Source organism: Coregonus clupeaformis, chromosome 7 (genome assembly GCF_020615455.1).
Source record: "Coregonus clupeaformis isolate EN_2021a chromosome 7, ASM2061545v1, whole genome shotgun sequence".
NCBI classification, from domain to species: Eukaryota; Metazoa; Chordata; class Actinopteri; order Salmoniformes; family Salmonidae; genus Coregonus; species Coregonus clupeaformis.
Genome location: NC_059198.1, coordinates 62135992 through 62152538, shown reverse-complemented (window position 1 = coordinate 62152538; position 16547 = coordinate 62135992). Strand labels below are relative to the sequence as shown.

General features: G+C 41.0%; 1 protein-coding gene across 1 annotated transcript; it reads right to left on the bottom strand.

Annotated features, from left to right (window-relative positions):
* Positions 1-5825: 5825 nt before the first annotated feature.
* On the bottom strand, positions 5826-15462 carry LOC123491280 (zinc finger protein 239-like). Its single transcript, XM_045221560.1, has 2 exons — positions 15426-15462; positions 5826-6714 (listed from the first exon to the last, which is right to left on the bottom strand). The coding sequence occupies exons 1-2, from the start codon at positions 15460-15462 to the stop codon at positions 5957-5959; spliced, it is 795 nt and encodes a 264-aa protein (XP_045077495.1). The 3' UTR covers positions 5826-5956.
* Positions 15463-16547: the final 1085 nt, after the last annotated feature.

Sequence of the window (16547 nt, the reverse complement as noted above, 5' to 3'; positions counted from 1 at the left end):
GGGGCTGTAGTGGAAGAGGTTGAGAGCTTCAAGTTCCTTGGTGTCCACATCACCAACTAACTATCATGGTCCAAACCAGTGGCGGCTCCTGAAAAAATTCTCAGGGGGGGCAATTTTTCTGATGATTTAGGTGACCTACACACATTTTAAAAAAGATATGTCCAGCAACAACATGAAGACAGGGGCAGCATATAAGTCAATACTGATATACACATTACTTGCTTCAAAAAGGCCTCATGGTTGAATTGGAAATATGTGCACCTGAGCATAATTCACAACAAGCAAGCAGGAGCTTTTGATAGAGGCTACTGAAAACATTGATGCAAGTTATTGGTAATAAGACATTTTTATAGACTTCCATATTCTGCCCTCTTGTATAGATTTGTGAAAATGAACAGTGATAGACATTTTGCCTGAAAACAGAATTTGAAAATAATTTATAGAAAAGGTAAACACAGCTATCTGTATGGCTTTGTAAAAATGAACAACCATATTCTGGCCAATTGTATAGATTTGTAAATATGAACAACCATATTCTGGCCAATTGTATAGATTTGTAAAAATGAACATGAACAGATATTTTTTTTTTTTTTACTTTAAAAAAAATGAAAAATAACTATTTTAAACAACATCAACTGTGAACTGATTTGGGCGTGTGTGTGTTAAAGAGACAGACAGGGAGGGACAAAGAGAGAGAGAGGCTACATTACTTGTACTGAAACTGTTCTAGCTTGCTGCATGATCAAATTCAACTGATGCGCATAGCAATGCACGTAATGGACATTCTTGAAATGCTCACACACCTTTTGCTGCACACCAGCCTTCTCTCCCCTCATCACACTGGCTCCATCGTAAGCTTGCGCAATGAGTTTGACTTTCTCGTCGTCGGCAAAAAGACCGTTCAGTCTCTCCAAAAGCACACTGGCAATTGAGACTGAGGTTGATTCCGAGATGGGAAGGAACTCAAAAAAGCGCTCCTGCACTTTGTGGTTGCTATCTATGTACCTCAGCACAAGCACCAGCTGTGTCTGTGTAGAAACATCCGTGGTCTCGTCAGCTTGGATAGCTACGAAGTTCGCCGACTTCACCTCCTCCACAATATGTTCCCTCATGACCGCTAGCATACACTCCAGTAGCTCGTTTTGAATGGTCTTTGATGTGCCCTTGAAAACTTTAGCATTTTTAAGATGGTCATCAAACACCTCATCTAATTGTGCCACAAAGTTGACAAGTCCAAGAAAAATACCAGGGTTGGTGGAGCCCTCAGTTTCATCTTTGCCTCGCAAAGCTAGCCATCTTGACAGTTGTACGTGAATTGATTGACGCTGCTACCCGCTCTTTTCTTAGTTATGTTCATGGTTACTTATGTTACGTATGACGAAAGCGCGTAAGTGCAAGCCCTCCCGGAACCCATAGAGATTGTATTGAAAGCTCTGATATTTGAAAAATAAAATATTTTACATGATAGTCTATGAGAGACTCCTGGGCGATTTTCAACCTGACTGAAATCGCCCCAAAAGGGGCGGGGCCATTTGAAGCACGACTTTAGCCTGATTGGACATTTAGTGGCAGATCAGACGTTTAGATTAGAACACTGATAACTACTGTTGCCGTGATATAATTGATTAGAAAAAAAATCCCTTCCTTTTCCCATTTGGCAGTGCGTCGCCCATATCGCCCTAATGAACACACCGCCCCTGGTCCAAACACACCAAGACAGTCGTGAAGAGGGCACGACAAAGCCTATTCCCCCTCAGGAGACTGAAAAGATTTGGCATGGGTCCTCAGATCCTCAAAAAGTTATACAGCTGCACCATCGAGAGCATCCTGACTGGTTGCATCACCGCCTGGTATGGCAACTGCTCGGCCTCCGACCGCAAGGCACTACAGAGGGTAGTGCGTACGGCCCTGTACATCACCGGGGCCAAGCTTCCTGCCATCCAGGACCTCTATACCAGGCGGTGTCAGAGGAAGGCCCTCAAAATTGTTAAAGACTCCAGCCACCCTAGTCATAGACTGTTCTCTCTGCTACCGCACGGCAAGCGGTACCGGAGCGCCAAGTCTAGGTCCAAAAGGCTTCTCAACAGCTTCTACCCCCAAGCAATACGACTCCTGAACAGCTAATCATGGCTACCCAGACTATTTGCACTGCCCCCCCACCCCCACCCCATCTTTTTACGCTGCTGCTACTGTTAACTATTTATGCATAGTCACTTTAACTCTACCCACATGTACATATTACCTCAACTACCTCAACTAGCCGGTGCCCCCGCACCGTTACGCCCCTGTATATGGCCTCCCTACTGTCATTTTATTTTACTTCTGCTCTTTTTTTCTCAACACTTTTTTGTTGTTGTTGTTTTATTTAATGCATTGTTGGATAAGGGCTGTAAGTAAGCATTTCACTGTAATGTCTACACCTGTTGTATTCGGCGCATGTGGTAAAAACAATTTGATTTGATTTGATTTGACCAACCCTACACCCATTAAAACCTCATCATTATTCCACTACTTTGGCCCTCTGACCCTAACCAGGCCAGCACACTGAGAGGACGGTATATTATCGTTCAAATCACCTTGTAACTCTGCAGTAAATTATTGTACACCCAAGTACTTCTCTGCAGCTGCCACCAAAACATTTATCCACTGTGATTTACGTTCTATTCCTGCTGGTCAGTTGACAACCATGGCATGTTATTCCTATCACTCTCTGTTGACCTCGGCCTAATCACAGGGATCCTCTCAGGATCCCTCACCCTGGAGCCATCTTCCTCTACTACTCTCTTCACTGCCTCAGCATATGACACCTTCTGCACTACTCTGACCCTGGGAACCTCAACCTGTCTTTCTCTCACCAGACACGTCTGATCTCCAGCACCATGGGTACCCCTACAGTTTACACAACCCTTTTCCATCAATACTTCATATTCCTTTGTCTCAGGTCCACTTCTCACATCTAGGAATCTCCCTGCTACACACTGCTGGAAGGAAGTACTCAAGGATGGGAGTTTGTGTTTTTACAGGAAGTACCGCCCACACTTACCATCAACAAATCATGTCAAAGTCGAGCTATTCTAGCTCGCCAGCTTGTAGTCTTAAAACTCGGAAATTAGTTACCTTTGGCTCGTTCAGCAATGGGAAAAATTAATGGGGATAAATGTGGGGTTTGGAATAAACACTGAAAATAAGGTTAGCACAGGCTTAGGAGATCTTATACGTTTTGTTCTATGAAATAATACCAGTCAGTTAATATTACCTTTATGTCACAACTTCCTCCGAGGCTGCCTCCTCTCTTTGTTCGGGCAGGCTTCGGCGTTCGTCGTCACCGGCCTTCTAGCCACTGCCGGCCTTCATATCATCATTCCATTAGTTTTGTCTTGTTTATTACACACACCTGGTTCATATCCCCTCACCAGTACCTGTATAAGTGTTCCCTCTGCCACCTTGTCTTTGTGTGTGATTGATCATTGTAGAGGATATATAGCTCGGTGGAGCTAGATTTGTATTGTGTATCGCCGGGATGTTCACCCGCGTACCTTGTCTTCCCCAGTATTCTAGAACAAAACGAATAAGATCTCCTAAACCTATGTTTACAACATACCTTATTTTCGGCATTTATCTAAACATCCTACAAAAACACCATTACATTTTCCCCATAGGTTTTGTCCAAACAACCATGGCATTATTATTTCTCTCTATAGATCCCCACAGTTTATGAGTCATAATACCCATAAAACCTAGTGGTCAAACAGGGAAATGGTTCCAATTGTTTTCCACCATTCATTTTTCCCTTAGGGGATTTCCCATAGGCTTACCCTGGCGAGACATTTTGATAACTGTGTAAATCTCTCTCGGACAAGGTGACTTTTATCAATATAGTCGGTTCTATTTACTTTCAAATGTAGCATAAAAGTAGACATAATGAAAGACTACAAATCCCTGCAAGCTTCTAAACATAATCTCTTGCTGACACCTTTGCTAACAGGTATTGTGTAATTTTAAAACTTGCCCATGACAGGTCACAGAATTGTCAGTTTAAAGAATTGTAGCAAATTTATTCATTACTACATTTAGCTAACATTAGATAGTTAATCCAGAGATTCTTACCTTCAATGCTAGGTCATTAATTGCAAGATATTAGCTGTTGTTCATTATTCTTTTAATAAATGCATAATGGTTAACCTGGACACTTGCATCTTATGGTAGTCTGAGTGGTGACGCAAGGCTTTCTTCCTTGGATAGATTAATTGATACAATTATGGGCCTTTAGCATTCACATAATATTGGAGTCAGAGTCAAAATATGATTTACTCTTCACCTTCTTCTGGCAACGGTCCATACTTGGTCCCTTACTCTTTTTAATTTACATTAATGATCTTCACCTTTTCCAAATGTGTATGTTGATCCTGTTTCGTCCAACTGACAATACATTACATTAGCAAAGTATGTTTGTCTATTTTATGTTTCTATCTGAAAATATTTTTCACTCTTACCGTCTTCTGAAGTTGACATCCGAGTCCTTTGAATCGTGTAGTGACCTCTCCGAGGAGTGGTGGTCGGGGTGGAGGTGGTAGACCATGATGGGGTGGGGGTGGGGGTCCGGTCGGGGTCTGGCCACGTTTTAAAGGTCATTTTTATGACGTTTCAGAACCACTTGTCAAACAAAGTTTAAAATGTATCATTTTCTTTTTAAAGCAATGACAGATCATTCTGATATGTTTCCTAGAGGTCAAAGATCACATTTATGTCAATCTGAACATTCTGAAAATGTGTCTGATGGATGGCTATGAATCTAATATTTCCAATGATATATGATTAAAGAGTGTACATGAGCAATAACCTGATGTACTGTATGCTGACATTGTCATAGGGTAAAACCCCTATGGGAAAACTGAATGGGATGGAGAGATGGATAGACATGTTCACCCCAAGTGAGCCCAACCGACCCAGTCTCATTGATTATAAGGACTACAGATTAATTCAGTTGATTTTTTTATCAGTGTGTGTGTGTGTGTGTGTGTGTATGATTGTACAGGTGTGTATATTTCAAGAATTCCATTATTTTACTTTTAGATGTTGGTGTATTGTTGTGTATTGTTAGATATTACTGCACTGTTGGAGCTAGGAACACAAGCATTTCTACACCCGCAATAACATCTGCTAAATATGTGTATGCGACCAATACAATTTGCTGATTAGAGTGTGTGTTTCCAAGTGTACAAGTGCATAGGTTTGTGTGTGGGTTTGCAATTGGTGGAGGGTGGAATGTGCATTAACATTAGTGAAGTAACACATAAAACATTGGTTTAGGTGGTATTACATGATCGGTTGAAGTTATCACGTTATTCATTAAAAACGTTGTTACTCACCTGATAACGTAACTTATTACATTAAGTGGAAAAAGTCATAACGATAACAATTCAACATTTTATCATATTAACCAACAAGATATTTCATTTACCGGTTTTATTACATTACCAATCTAAAAGTTATTACATTAAGCGTTGTTACAAGACACAAAATGCATAGTTCTTGCCTTGACCACATGTATATTATTATCCAATGTATCATTGATTAGTTTTAGGAGCATTTTAATCAATTTAGATATGATATAATAAAAATGTATTTATTGATCAATTGAATACACCTATTGTTGAAACATTATTCTACATAATGACATTTAAATAATAATAGTATTGAGAGTATATGAAAGAAGATACAATTATCAACATCCCCCCAACACACACAGGTTCACTATGACATTTTCTATGATAACATTTATCCATTTAGATCACAATGTATGATATTATATAGAGGAGACCTGATCCTAGATCAGAGCTGCATATTATGATCCAGAGATGTTACCATGGTGATCAGAATAAGAAAACTGTTTAAGAAAGGGAGATAGATATGACTGTTCACTAGATGTTTTCTATTCATCACACATTTTTGCTTTCTAGTGTTTTTTCATTGGACCTAAATGAGCAAAGCCCTTTCCACATAGACAGACATAGGGTTTCTCTCCAGTGTGTGTTCGCTGGTGTGTATTCAGGTTCCCTGACCGAGCAAAGCTCTTCTCACACTGATCATAGCTATAAGGCTTCTCTCCTGTGTGTGTTTGCTGGTGTGAATTCAGGTTTCCTGATTGACTGAAGCTCTTCCCACACTGACCACAGCTATAAGGCTTCTCTCCATTGTGTATGCGCTTGTGTCTAGTCAGAGTTACTGACCGAGCAAAGCTCTTCCCACACTGATCACAGCTAAAACGTTTCTCTCCAGTGTGTGTTAGCTGGTGTGAATTCAGGCTCCCTGATTGATTGAAGCTTTTTCCACACTGATCACAGCTATAAGGCTTCTCTCCTGTGTGTATGCACTGGTGTGTAGTCAGAGTCACTGATCGAGCAAAGCTCTTCCCACACTGATCACAGCTAAAATGTTTCTCTCCAGTGTGTGTTAGCTGGTGTGAAGTCAGGTGGCTTGAATGATTGAAGCTTTTTCCACACTGATCACAGCTAAAAGGTTTCTCTCCTGTGTGTGTTAGCTGGTGTGAAGTCAGGTGGCTTGAATGATTGAAGCTTTTTCCACACTGATCACAGCTAAAAGGTTTCTCTCCTGTGTGTATGCACTGGTGTCTATTCAGGAGTACTGATCGAGAAAAGCTCTTCCCACACTGATCACAGCTACAGTGAGGGAAAAAGTATTTGATCCCCTGCTGATTTTGTACGTTTGCCCACTGGCAAAGAAATGATTAGTCTATAATTGTAATGGTAGGTTTATTTGAACAGTGAGATACAGAATAACAACAAAATCCAGATAAACGCATGTCAAAAATGTTATAAATTGATTTGCATTTTAATGAGGGAAATAAGTATTTGACCCCCTCTCAATCAGAAAGATTTCTGGCTCCCAGGTGTCTTTTATACAGGTAACGAGCTGAGATTAGGAGCACACTCTTAAAGGGAGTGCTCCTAATCTCAATTTGTTACCTGTATAAAAGACACCTGTCCACAGAAGCAATCAATCAGATTCCAAACTCTCCACCATGGCCAAGACCAAAGAGCTCTCCAAGGATGTCAGGGACAAGATTGTAGACCTACACAAGGCTGGAATGGGCTACAAGACCATCGCCAAGCAGCTTGGTGAGAAGGTGACAACAGTTGGTGCGATTATTCGCAAATGGAAGAAACACAAAAGAACCTCGGCCTAGGGCTCCATGCAAGATCTCACCTCGTGGAGTTGCAATGATTATGAGAACAGTGAGGAATCAGCCCAGAACTACACGTGAGGATCTTGTCAATGATCTCAAGGCAGCTGGGACCATAGTCACCAAGAAAACAATTGGTAACACACTACGCCGTGAAGGACTGAAATCCTGCAGCGCCTGCTAGGTCCCCCTGATCAAGAAAGCACATATACAGGGCCGTCTGAAGTTTGCCAATGAACATCTGAATGATTCAGAGGAGAACTGGGTGAAAGTGTTGTGGTCAGATGAGACCAAAATCGAGCTCTTTGGCATCAACCCAACTCGCCGTGTTTGGAGGAGGAGGAATGCTGCCTATGACCCCAAGAACACCATCCCCACCGTCAAACATGGAGGTGGAAACATTATGCTTTGGGGGACAGGACAACTTCACCGCATCAAAAGGGACGATGGACGGGGCCATGTACCGTCAAATCTTGGGGAGAACCTCCTTCCCTCAGCCAGGGCATTGAAAATGGGTCGTGGATGGGTATTCCAGCATGGCAATGACCCAAAACACATGGCCAAGGCAACAAAAGAGTGGCTCAAGAAGAAGCACATTAACTCGAACCCTTAATGACTTGGAGAAGATCTGCAAAGAGGAGTGGAACAAAATCCCTCCTGAGATGTGTCCAAACCTGGTGGCCAACTACAAGAAACGTCTGACCTATGTGATTGCCAACAAGGGTTTTGCCACCAAGTACTAAGTAATGTTTTGCAGAGGGGTCAAATACTTATTTCCCTCATTAAAATGCAAATCAATTTATAACATTTTTGACATGCATTTTTCTGAATTTTTTGTTGTTGTTATTCTGTCTCTCACTGTTCAAATAAACCTACCATTGAAATGATAGACTAATCATGTCTGTCATTTGGCAAACGTACAAATCAGCAGGGGATCAAATACTTTTTTCCCTCACTGTAAACGGGTCAGCAACAATACAGCTGCTATTAGCTAACATTAGCTTGCTTGTCCAAAGTCCAGCAGCTAGCCTCTGTAGCTAGCAAGCTAACACAAGTCAGCTGAATGCTAGCTAGCTAATGAACGGGCAAAGAAAGGTAGATAGCTATATTTGTTTATGGAAGGTTTGTTACACAAATAACAAAGGTAGCTTAGGTAGCTAGAGCCAGACAACATCAGCTGACCTCAACACAGAAGGTAGCTAACAATAGCTAGTTCATTTCCAAATGCCAATCCTACATAACATTAGGTAGCTAGAGCCAGACAACAACAGCTGACCTCAACACAGAAGGTAGCTAACAATAGCTAGTTCATTTCCAAATGCCAATCCTACATTTTTCCACAAAACATAGCTAGCTAGCTAGCTACAGTTGAAGTCGGAAGTTTACATACACCTTAGCCAAATACATTTCAACTCAGTTTTTCACAATTCCTGACATTTAATCCTAGTAAAAATTCCCTGTCTTAGGTCAGTTAGGACCTCCACTTTATTTTAAGAATGTGAAATGTCACAATAATAGTAGAGAGAATGATTTATTTCAGCTTTTATTTCTTTCATCATATTCCCAGTGGGTCAGAAGTTTACATAAACTCAATTAGTATTTGGTAGCATTGCCTTTAAATTGTTTAACTTGGGTCAAACGTTTCAGGTAGCCTGCCACAAGCTTCCCACAATAAGTTCAATGAATTTTGGCCCATTCCTCCTGACAGAGCTGGTGTATCTGTGTTTTCCTTCCTGCTGCTACTCTGTTCATTATTTATGCATATTCACTTTAACTCTACCCACATGTACATATTACTTCAACTACCTCAACTAGCCGGTGCCCCCGCACATTGACTCTGCACCGGTACCCCCCTATATATATAGCCTCCCTACTGTTATTTTATTTTACTTCTGCTCTTTTTTTCTCAACACTTTTTTGTTGTTGTTTTATTTTACTTTTTAATTAAAAATAAATGCACTGTTGGTTAAGGGCTGTAAGTAAGCATTTCACTGTAACGTCTGCACCTGTTGTATTCGGCGCATGTGGCCAATAAAATTTGATTTGATGCCATCTATTTTGTGAAGTGCACCAGTCCCTCCTGCAGCAAAGCACCCCCACAGCATGATGCTGCCACCCCCGTGCTTCACGGTTGGGATGGTGTTCTTCGGCTTGCAAGCACCCCCTTTTTCCTCCAAACATAACGATGGTCATTATGGCCAAACAGTTCTATTTTTGTTTCATCAGACCAGAGGATATTTCTCCAAAAAGTACGATCTTTGTCCCCATGTGCAGTTGCAAACCGTTGTCTGGCTTTTTTATGGCCGTTTTGGAGCAGTGGCTTCTTCCTTGCTGAGCGGCCTTTTAGGTTATGTTGATATAGGATTCGTTTTACAGTGAATATACAGTGGGGGAAAAAGTATTTAGTCAGCCACCAATTGTGCAAGTTCTCCCACTTAAAAAGATGAGAGAGGCCTGTAATTTTCATCATAGGTACACGTCAACTATGACAGACAAATTGAGGAAAACAAATCCAGGAAATCACATTGTAGGATTTTTTATGAATTTATTTGCAAATTATGGTGGAAAATAAGTATTTGGTCACCTACAAACAAGCAAGATTTTTGGCTCTCACAGACCTGTAACTTCTTCTTTAAGAGGCTCCTCTGTCCTCCACTCATTACCTGTATTAATGGCACCTGTTTGAACTTGTTATCAGTATAAAAGACATCTGTCCACAACCTCAAACAGTCACACTCCAAACTCCACTATGGCCAAGACCAAAGAGCTGTCAAAGGACACCAGAAACAAAATTGTAGACCTGCACCAGGCTGGGAAGACTGAATCTGCAATAGGTAAGCAGCTTGGTTTGAAGAAATCAACTGTGGGAGCAATTATTAGGAAATGGAAGACATACAAGACCACTGATAATCTCCCTCGATCTGGGGCTCCACGCAAGATCTCACCCCGTGGGGTCAAAATGATCACAAGAACGGTGAGCAAAAATCCCAGAACCACACAGGGGGACCTAGTGAATGACCTGCAGAGAGCTGGGACCAAAGTAACAAAGCCTACCATCAGTAACACACTACGCCGCCAGGGACTCAAATCCTGCAGTGCCAGACGTGTCCCCCCTGCTTAAGCCAGTACATGTCCAGGCCCGTCTGAAGTTTGCTAGAGTGCATTTGGATGATCCAGAAGAGGATTGGGAGAATGTCATATGGTCAGATGAAACCAAAATAGAACTTTTTGGTAAAAACTCAACTCGGTCGTGTTTGGAGGACAAATAATGCTGAGTTGCATCCAAAGAACACCATACCTACTGTGAAGCATGGGGGTGGAAACATCATGCTTTGGGGCTGTTTTTCTGCAAAGGGACCAGGACGACTGATCCGTGTAAAGGAAAGAATGAATGGGGCCATGTATCGTGAGATTTTGAGTGAAAACCTCCTTCCATCAGCAAGGGCATTGAAGATGAAACGTGGCTGGGTCTTTCAGCATGACAATGATCCCAAACACACCGCCCGGGCAACGAAGGAGTGGCTTCGTAAGAAGCATTTCAAGGTCCTGGAGTGGCCTAGCCAGTCTACAGATATCAACCCCATAGAAAATCTTTGGAGGGAGTTGAAAGTCTGTGTTGCCCAGCGACAGCCCCAAAACATCACTGCTCTAGAGGAGATCTGCATGAAGGAATGGGCCAAAATACCAGCAACAGTGTGTGAAAACCTTGTGAAGACTTACAGAAAACGTTTGACCTGTGTCATTGCCAACAAAGGGTATATAACAAAGTATTGAGAAACTTTTGTTATTGACCAAATACTTATTTTCCACCATAATTTGCAAATAAATTCATTAAAAATCCTACAATGTGATTTTCTGGATTTTTTTTCTCATTTTGTCTGTCATAGTTGACGTGTACCTATGATGAAAATTACAGGCCTCTCTCATCTTTTTAAGTGGGAGAACTTGCACAATTGGTGGCTGACTAAATACTTTTTTTCCCCACTTTAGATACTTCTGTATCTGTTTCCTCCAGCATATTCACAAGGTCCTTTGCTGTTGTTCTGGGATTGATTTGCACTTTTCGCACCAGAGTACGTTCATCTCTAGGAGACAGAACGCGTCTCCTTCCTGAGCGGAATGACGGCTGCGTGGTTCCATGGTGTTTATACTTGCGTACTATTGTTTTTACAGATGAACGTGGAACCTTCAGGCATTTGGAAATTGCTCCCAAGGATGAACAAGACTTGTGGAGGTCTACAATTTGTTTTCTGAGGTCTTAGCTGATTTCTTTTGATTTTCCCATGATGTCAAGCAAAGAGGCACTGAGTTTGAAGGTAGGCCTTGAAATACATCCACAGATACACCTCCAATTGACTCAAATGATGTCAATTAGCTTATCAGAAGCTTCTAAAGCCAAGACATCATTTTCTGGAATTTTCCAAGCTGTTTAAAGGCACAGTCAACTTAGTGTATGTAAACTTCTGACCCACTGGAATTGTGATACAGTGAATTATAAGTGAAATAAACTGTCTGTAAACAATTGTTGTCATGCACAAAGTAGATGTCCTAACCGACTTGCCAAAACGATCGTTTGTTAACAAGAAATATGTGGAGTGGTTGAAAAACGACACCAAACTTTGGGCAAATTGTCACGCTGCTACCTCACAATGCATGCAATGCGGTCGGCTTTTGCAACACTAGCCATATTTCACTGTCGGACACAACTTAAACTGTAGCTGAGAAAACAAATGCACATGTAAACAGCATATTGTGCACTGCTGTGAGCAAATGCATGCTGGCTAGCGTCAGGACAAACTCACCAGTTTCAAACATCCAGAATACATTCCAGTATGCTCCTTCTCCTGTCTTCTTGACATTGTTATCCAAATCGGTTTAGATCAACAGTGCCAAACTAACAACTCTGCCATTTGACCAGCTTGACTGTTTTTACAGCTCTGATCTGGATGTTGGACTAGCCCATGTGTTGGATATTTGTCAACAACTCTGCAGTGCACGCTATTCCAGTGGTGTGGCGCTTGGGGTGGGAGACAGGGCAAATTTCCCCCAAACCCTGATTGTATAAATGTATAGGATGCATAATTGCAATGCTTTAGGCTAGAAACAAGTTGTAAATGGCACAAGAAAGACCTGGCTCTATTGTACATGGGGATATGATTGTTTAGTTTCTATGGCTGAGTTATATGACCTTCAGGTATACAACCTTTAATTCAATGACAACCATTTTCCTTTACTTAGCTTTTAATGGGAATTGAGTCATATTTTACAATGCAAGACCGTCACAATCAATTGAGCTATTCACCTTCTGAAAACTGTAGAGAATTACCTTTGACTATCCATGGTCTAAACATACTTTAATAGTTAGTTCAAAACTGATTTGAGCTATTAGAGGGCAACAGTCAGCAATCTGACATCTAGAATTTGAGCTAGGTAGGCGCAGAAAATACTCTGAAAACTCAATTGCTAAGGACCCTGTTAGAAATCCGGTATATGGTACTCCGGAATGGCTGGACAGCTCATGACGAGAGGTTGGGAGTGTGTTGTGTATCTCCAATCAAGTTGATTTGTGAGTTTTCATCAACATTGGAGTCATAATGGCTTAGATATGATGGTAGGGAGATTTTAATTTAACAGAAATTCTGAATCCATGTGTCTTTTAGACATACAGTGGGGAGAACAAGTATTTGATACACTGCCGATTTTGCAGGTTTTCCTACTTACAAAGTGTGTAGAGGTCTGTCATTTTTATCATAGTTACACTTCAACTGTGAGAGACGGAATCTAAAACAAAAATCCAGAAAATCACATTATATGATTTTTAAGTAAATAATTTGCATTTTATTGCATGACATAAGTATTTGATACATCAGAAAAGCAGAACTTAATATTTGGTACAGAAACCTTTCTTTGCAATTACAGAGATCACACGTTTCCTGTAGGTCTTGACCAGGTTTGCACACACTGCAGCAGGGATTTTGGCCCACTCCTCCATACAGACCTTCTCCAGATCCTTCAGGTTTCGGGGCTGTCGCTGGGCAATACAGACTTTCAGCTCCCTCCAAAGATGTTCTATTGGGTTCAGGTCTGGAGACTGGCTAGGCCACTCCAGGACCTTGAGATGCTTCTTACGGAGCCACTCCTTAGTTGTGTTTCGGGTCGTTGTCATGCTGGAAGACCCATCTTCAATGCTCTTACTGAGGGAAGGAGGTTGTTGGCCAAGATCTCGCAATACATGGTCCCATCCATCCTCCCCTCAATACGGTCCAGTCATCCTGTCCCCTTTGCAGAAAAGCATCCCCAAAGAATGATGTTTCCACCTCCATGCTTCACGGTTGGGATGGTGTTCTTGGGGTTGTACTCATCCTTCTTCTTCCTCCAAACCCGGCGAGTGAAGTTTAGACCAAAAGGCTCTATTTTTGTCTCATCAGACCACACGACCTTCTCCCATTCCTCCTCTGGATCATCCAGATGGTCATTGGCAAACTTCAGACGGGCCTGGACATGCACTGGCTTGAGCAGGGGGACCTTGCGTGCGCTGCAGGATTTTAATCCATGACGGCGTAGTGTGTTACTAATGGTTTTCTTTGCGACTGTGGTCCCAGCTCTGTTCAGGTCATTGACCAGGTCCTGCCATGTAGTTCTGGGCTGATCCCTCACCTTCCTCATGATCATTGATGCCCCACGAGGTGAGATCTTGCATGGAGCCCCAGACCGAGGGTGATTGACCGTCATCTTGAACTTCTTCAATTTTCTAATAATTGCGCCAACAGTTGTTGCCTTCCACCAAGCTGCTTGCCTATTGTCCTGTAGCCCATCCCAGCCTTGTGCAGGTCTACAATTTTATCCCTGTCCTTACACAGCTCTCTGGTCTTGGCCATTGTGGAGATGTTGGAGTCTGTTTGATTGAGTGTGTGGACAGGTGAAATACTTATGTCATGCAATAAAATGCAAATTAATTACTTAAAAATCATACAATGTGATTTTCTGGATTTTTGTTTAAGAAATCCATCTCTCACAGTTGAAGTGTACCTATGATAAAAATTACACACCTCTACATGCTTTGTAAGTAGGAAAACCTGCAAAATCGGCAGTGTATCAAATACTTGTTCTCCTCACTGTATATGATATTGGGATTACTCCGAATAACACACATGGACATTTCCTATGGTCAAATATGGAATCATTCAATATACTGAGATATGTGACACCTTATTTTCTCTCTTCATGTTGACAAATACTGACTGTATACATTGCGTGTGTTTCTCAGCACATTCAAGACATGAAGCTTCTCTTGGTTGAGGTCCATATATGGATCTTGATATGCTGAAAATAAGGAGGATTTCTGAAGCATTTCTAAGTTTTCAGCAAAGGCTCAATAATTAGACAAATATGAAATCCATATTTTTCTCTTATGCACAAATCATTTTTGGATTCCCTCCAGATATCATACATGGTTTGGCCAGATATTGACTCATTATATATCCTGTGATAGGCCTATGTGGACACCTTATTTTCTCAATATGATGACAAATACTGATGGTAGGCCTACATAGTATATTTTCTCAGCACATACAATGCATATTCTCTTGACTGAGGTCCACATCAGGATATTGATATGCTAAATAAGGACCATTTCTGATGCTTATTTAAGCTGAGGACATGATCAATAATTGGACAAACATTAACTCCATATCATTCTTTGACACTAGTTATCATTGTTATATTCCCTCTGCATAAAGGCGCGCAAACACATGATAAAAGCGCTAACTGGAAGCCTAGCAACAATAATCACGTATTTTCAACTGTCACATGTTTTATTTGGGCGCCACAAATGAGTGTGTAAACAGTGTGTGGTCGAACTGGCATCTGGAGAAACAAAGTGAGAAGGTGCTCAGAAAATGCCTCAAAGAGGTTAACAGGTGGCTTCAAAGCCTCTCAATGGCCAATGCATAGCATGAGCAATCCAGGGTTTATATACATCATTGGTGTAGCCTATGCCTAATTATTTCTCCCTGGTTCCGACTTCACCTGCTGGTTGTGCATTGCTTGTATCATCAATCTGTGTGCGATAGGCTAGTAGGCTACTTGGATGAAATTACCACCATTATTTATTTTGTCTAGCTGTTCAAATGGAACGCATGGATGTGGAAGATCAAAACTACACCTAGACATTTTATACACCACAGTTAGCATACTCCTCATAAAAGTAAACCAAACTTACCCGATCCATCGTGGAAGCTACTGTATTCTTTCTTCATTTCTTCAAATATAAAAATTGACAGCAAATGTGTACGCTACAGTTACTTTCCTTTTCAGTATGTTCAGATGAATAAAAGCTAGACTACACCTTTTTAAATATCAAAACTCGATTTAAGTTGTGACAAATAAACGTCTCATGTAGACTAATCTTACACCAGAAAATATCCTACAAAAGACTGTGGAATTTTATTTGGTTTGAAAACTCGATAGAGGATGGTAACAGTGGCGCAGTGGTCTTTGGCCGGCAGCGATGTGGGTTCGTTTCCCACGGGGGGCCAGTATGAAAAAAACAAAAAAAAAACATGTATGCATTCACTAACTGTAAGTCGCTCTGGATAAACTAAAATGTAAATGTAACAAACAACTTCCTGTTGATGCTTTTCAGCTTCTTCTGTGGTGTTTAAGAGGTGCTGCCACCTACAGTACATAGTCTTCAACACTTCTCTTCAAGTGGGTGAGGCTTTTTAGGTAGTCATTTATTGCTAGAAAGAAACTGTTTGTATTGCATATATATATATATATATATATATATATATATATATATATTAAATTAATGGCAAAAATGTAGGCTATATATCATTCATCTATTTAAACTGTAAATGATTAGGTGTATCACTTTTTTTGTTTCATCCTCAATGATTGTAAATGCATTATGTCCACCTGTGGTTGTTTTGTATTTTAAAAAATTGGCAAATTAAATTAAATTAAAATCAGAACAAATCTAAGGTATTTATATTAACAACAAAAACAGTTCATAGCCTCTGACTGGCTGTGGTTTGCTGGAAGGTGGCAGGCAGAATTTGAGATTAGAGAAATTCCTTGCTATTGTCTTTCAAATTAGCTCATGGCTAAATGGCTTGCCTAGGGCTTATAGCTGTCCTCTGAATGGAAGACGCAAAAGCAGCCTGCCAAGGGCTTGCAGTGATCCTATGAGTGCAGGCTAAGAAAGTTCTATTAGATCAAATAAACTAAACGTAGCAAATAAGCCATTCATTTTTTGGATGACCAAATTCAACACTCTTATTGACCTCCACACAAAAACACATTGCTTGGTTGGGAAAAACCGAACAAACGCCACCTTCTG

Coding starts and splice junctions, on each gene's coding strand:
- LOC123491280 (XM_045221560.1), bottom strand. CDS start 15,462: ATGAAGAAAGAATACAGTAGCTTCCACGATGGATCGG. Junction 6,715..15,425: donor TAGCTTCCACGATGGATCGG/GTAAGTTTGGTT, acceptor ACGTACAAAATC/AGCAGGGGATCAAATACTTT.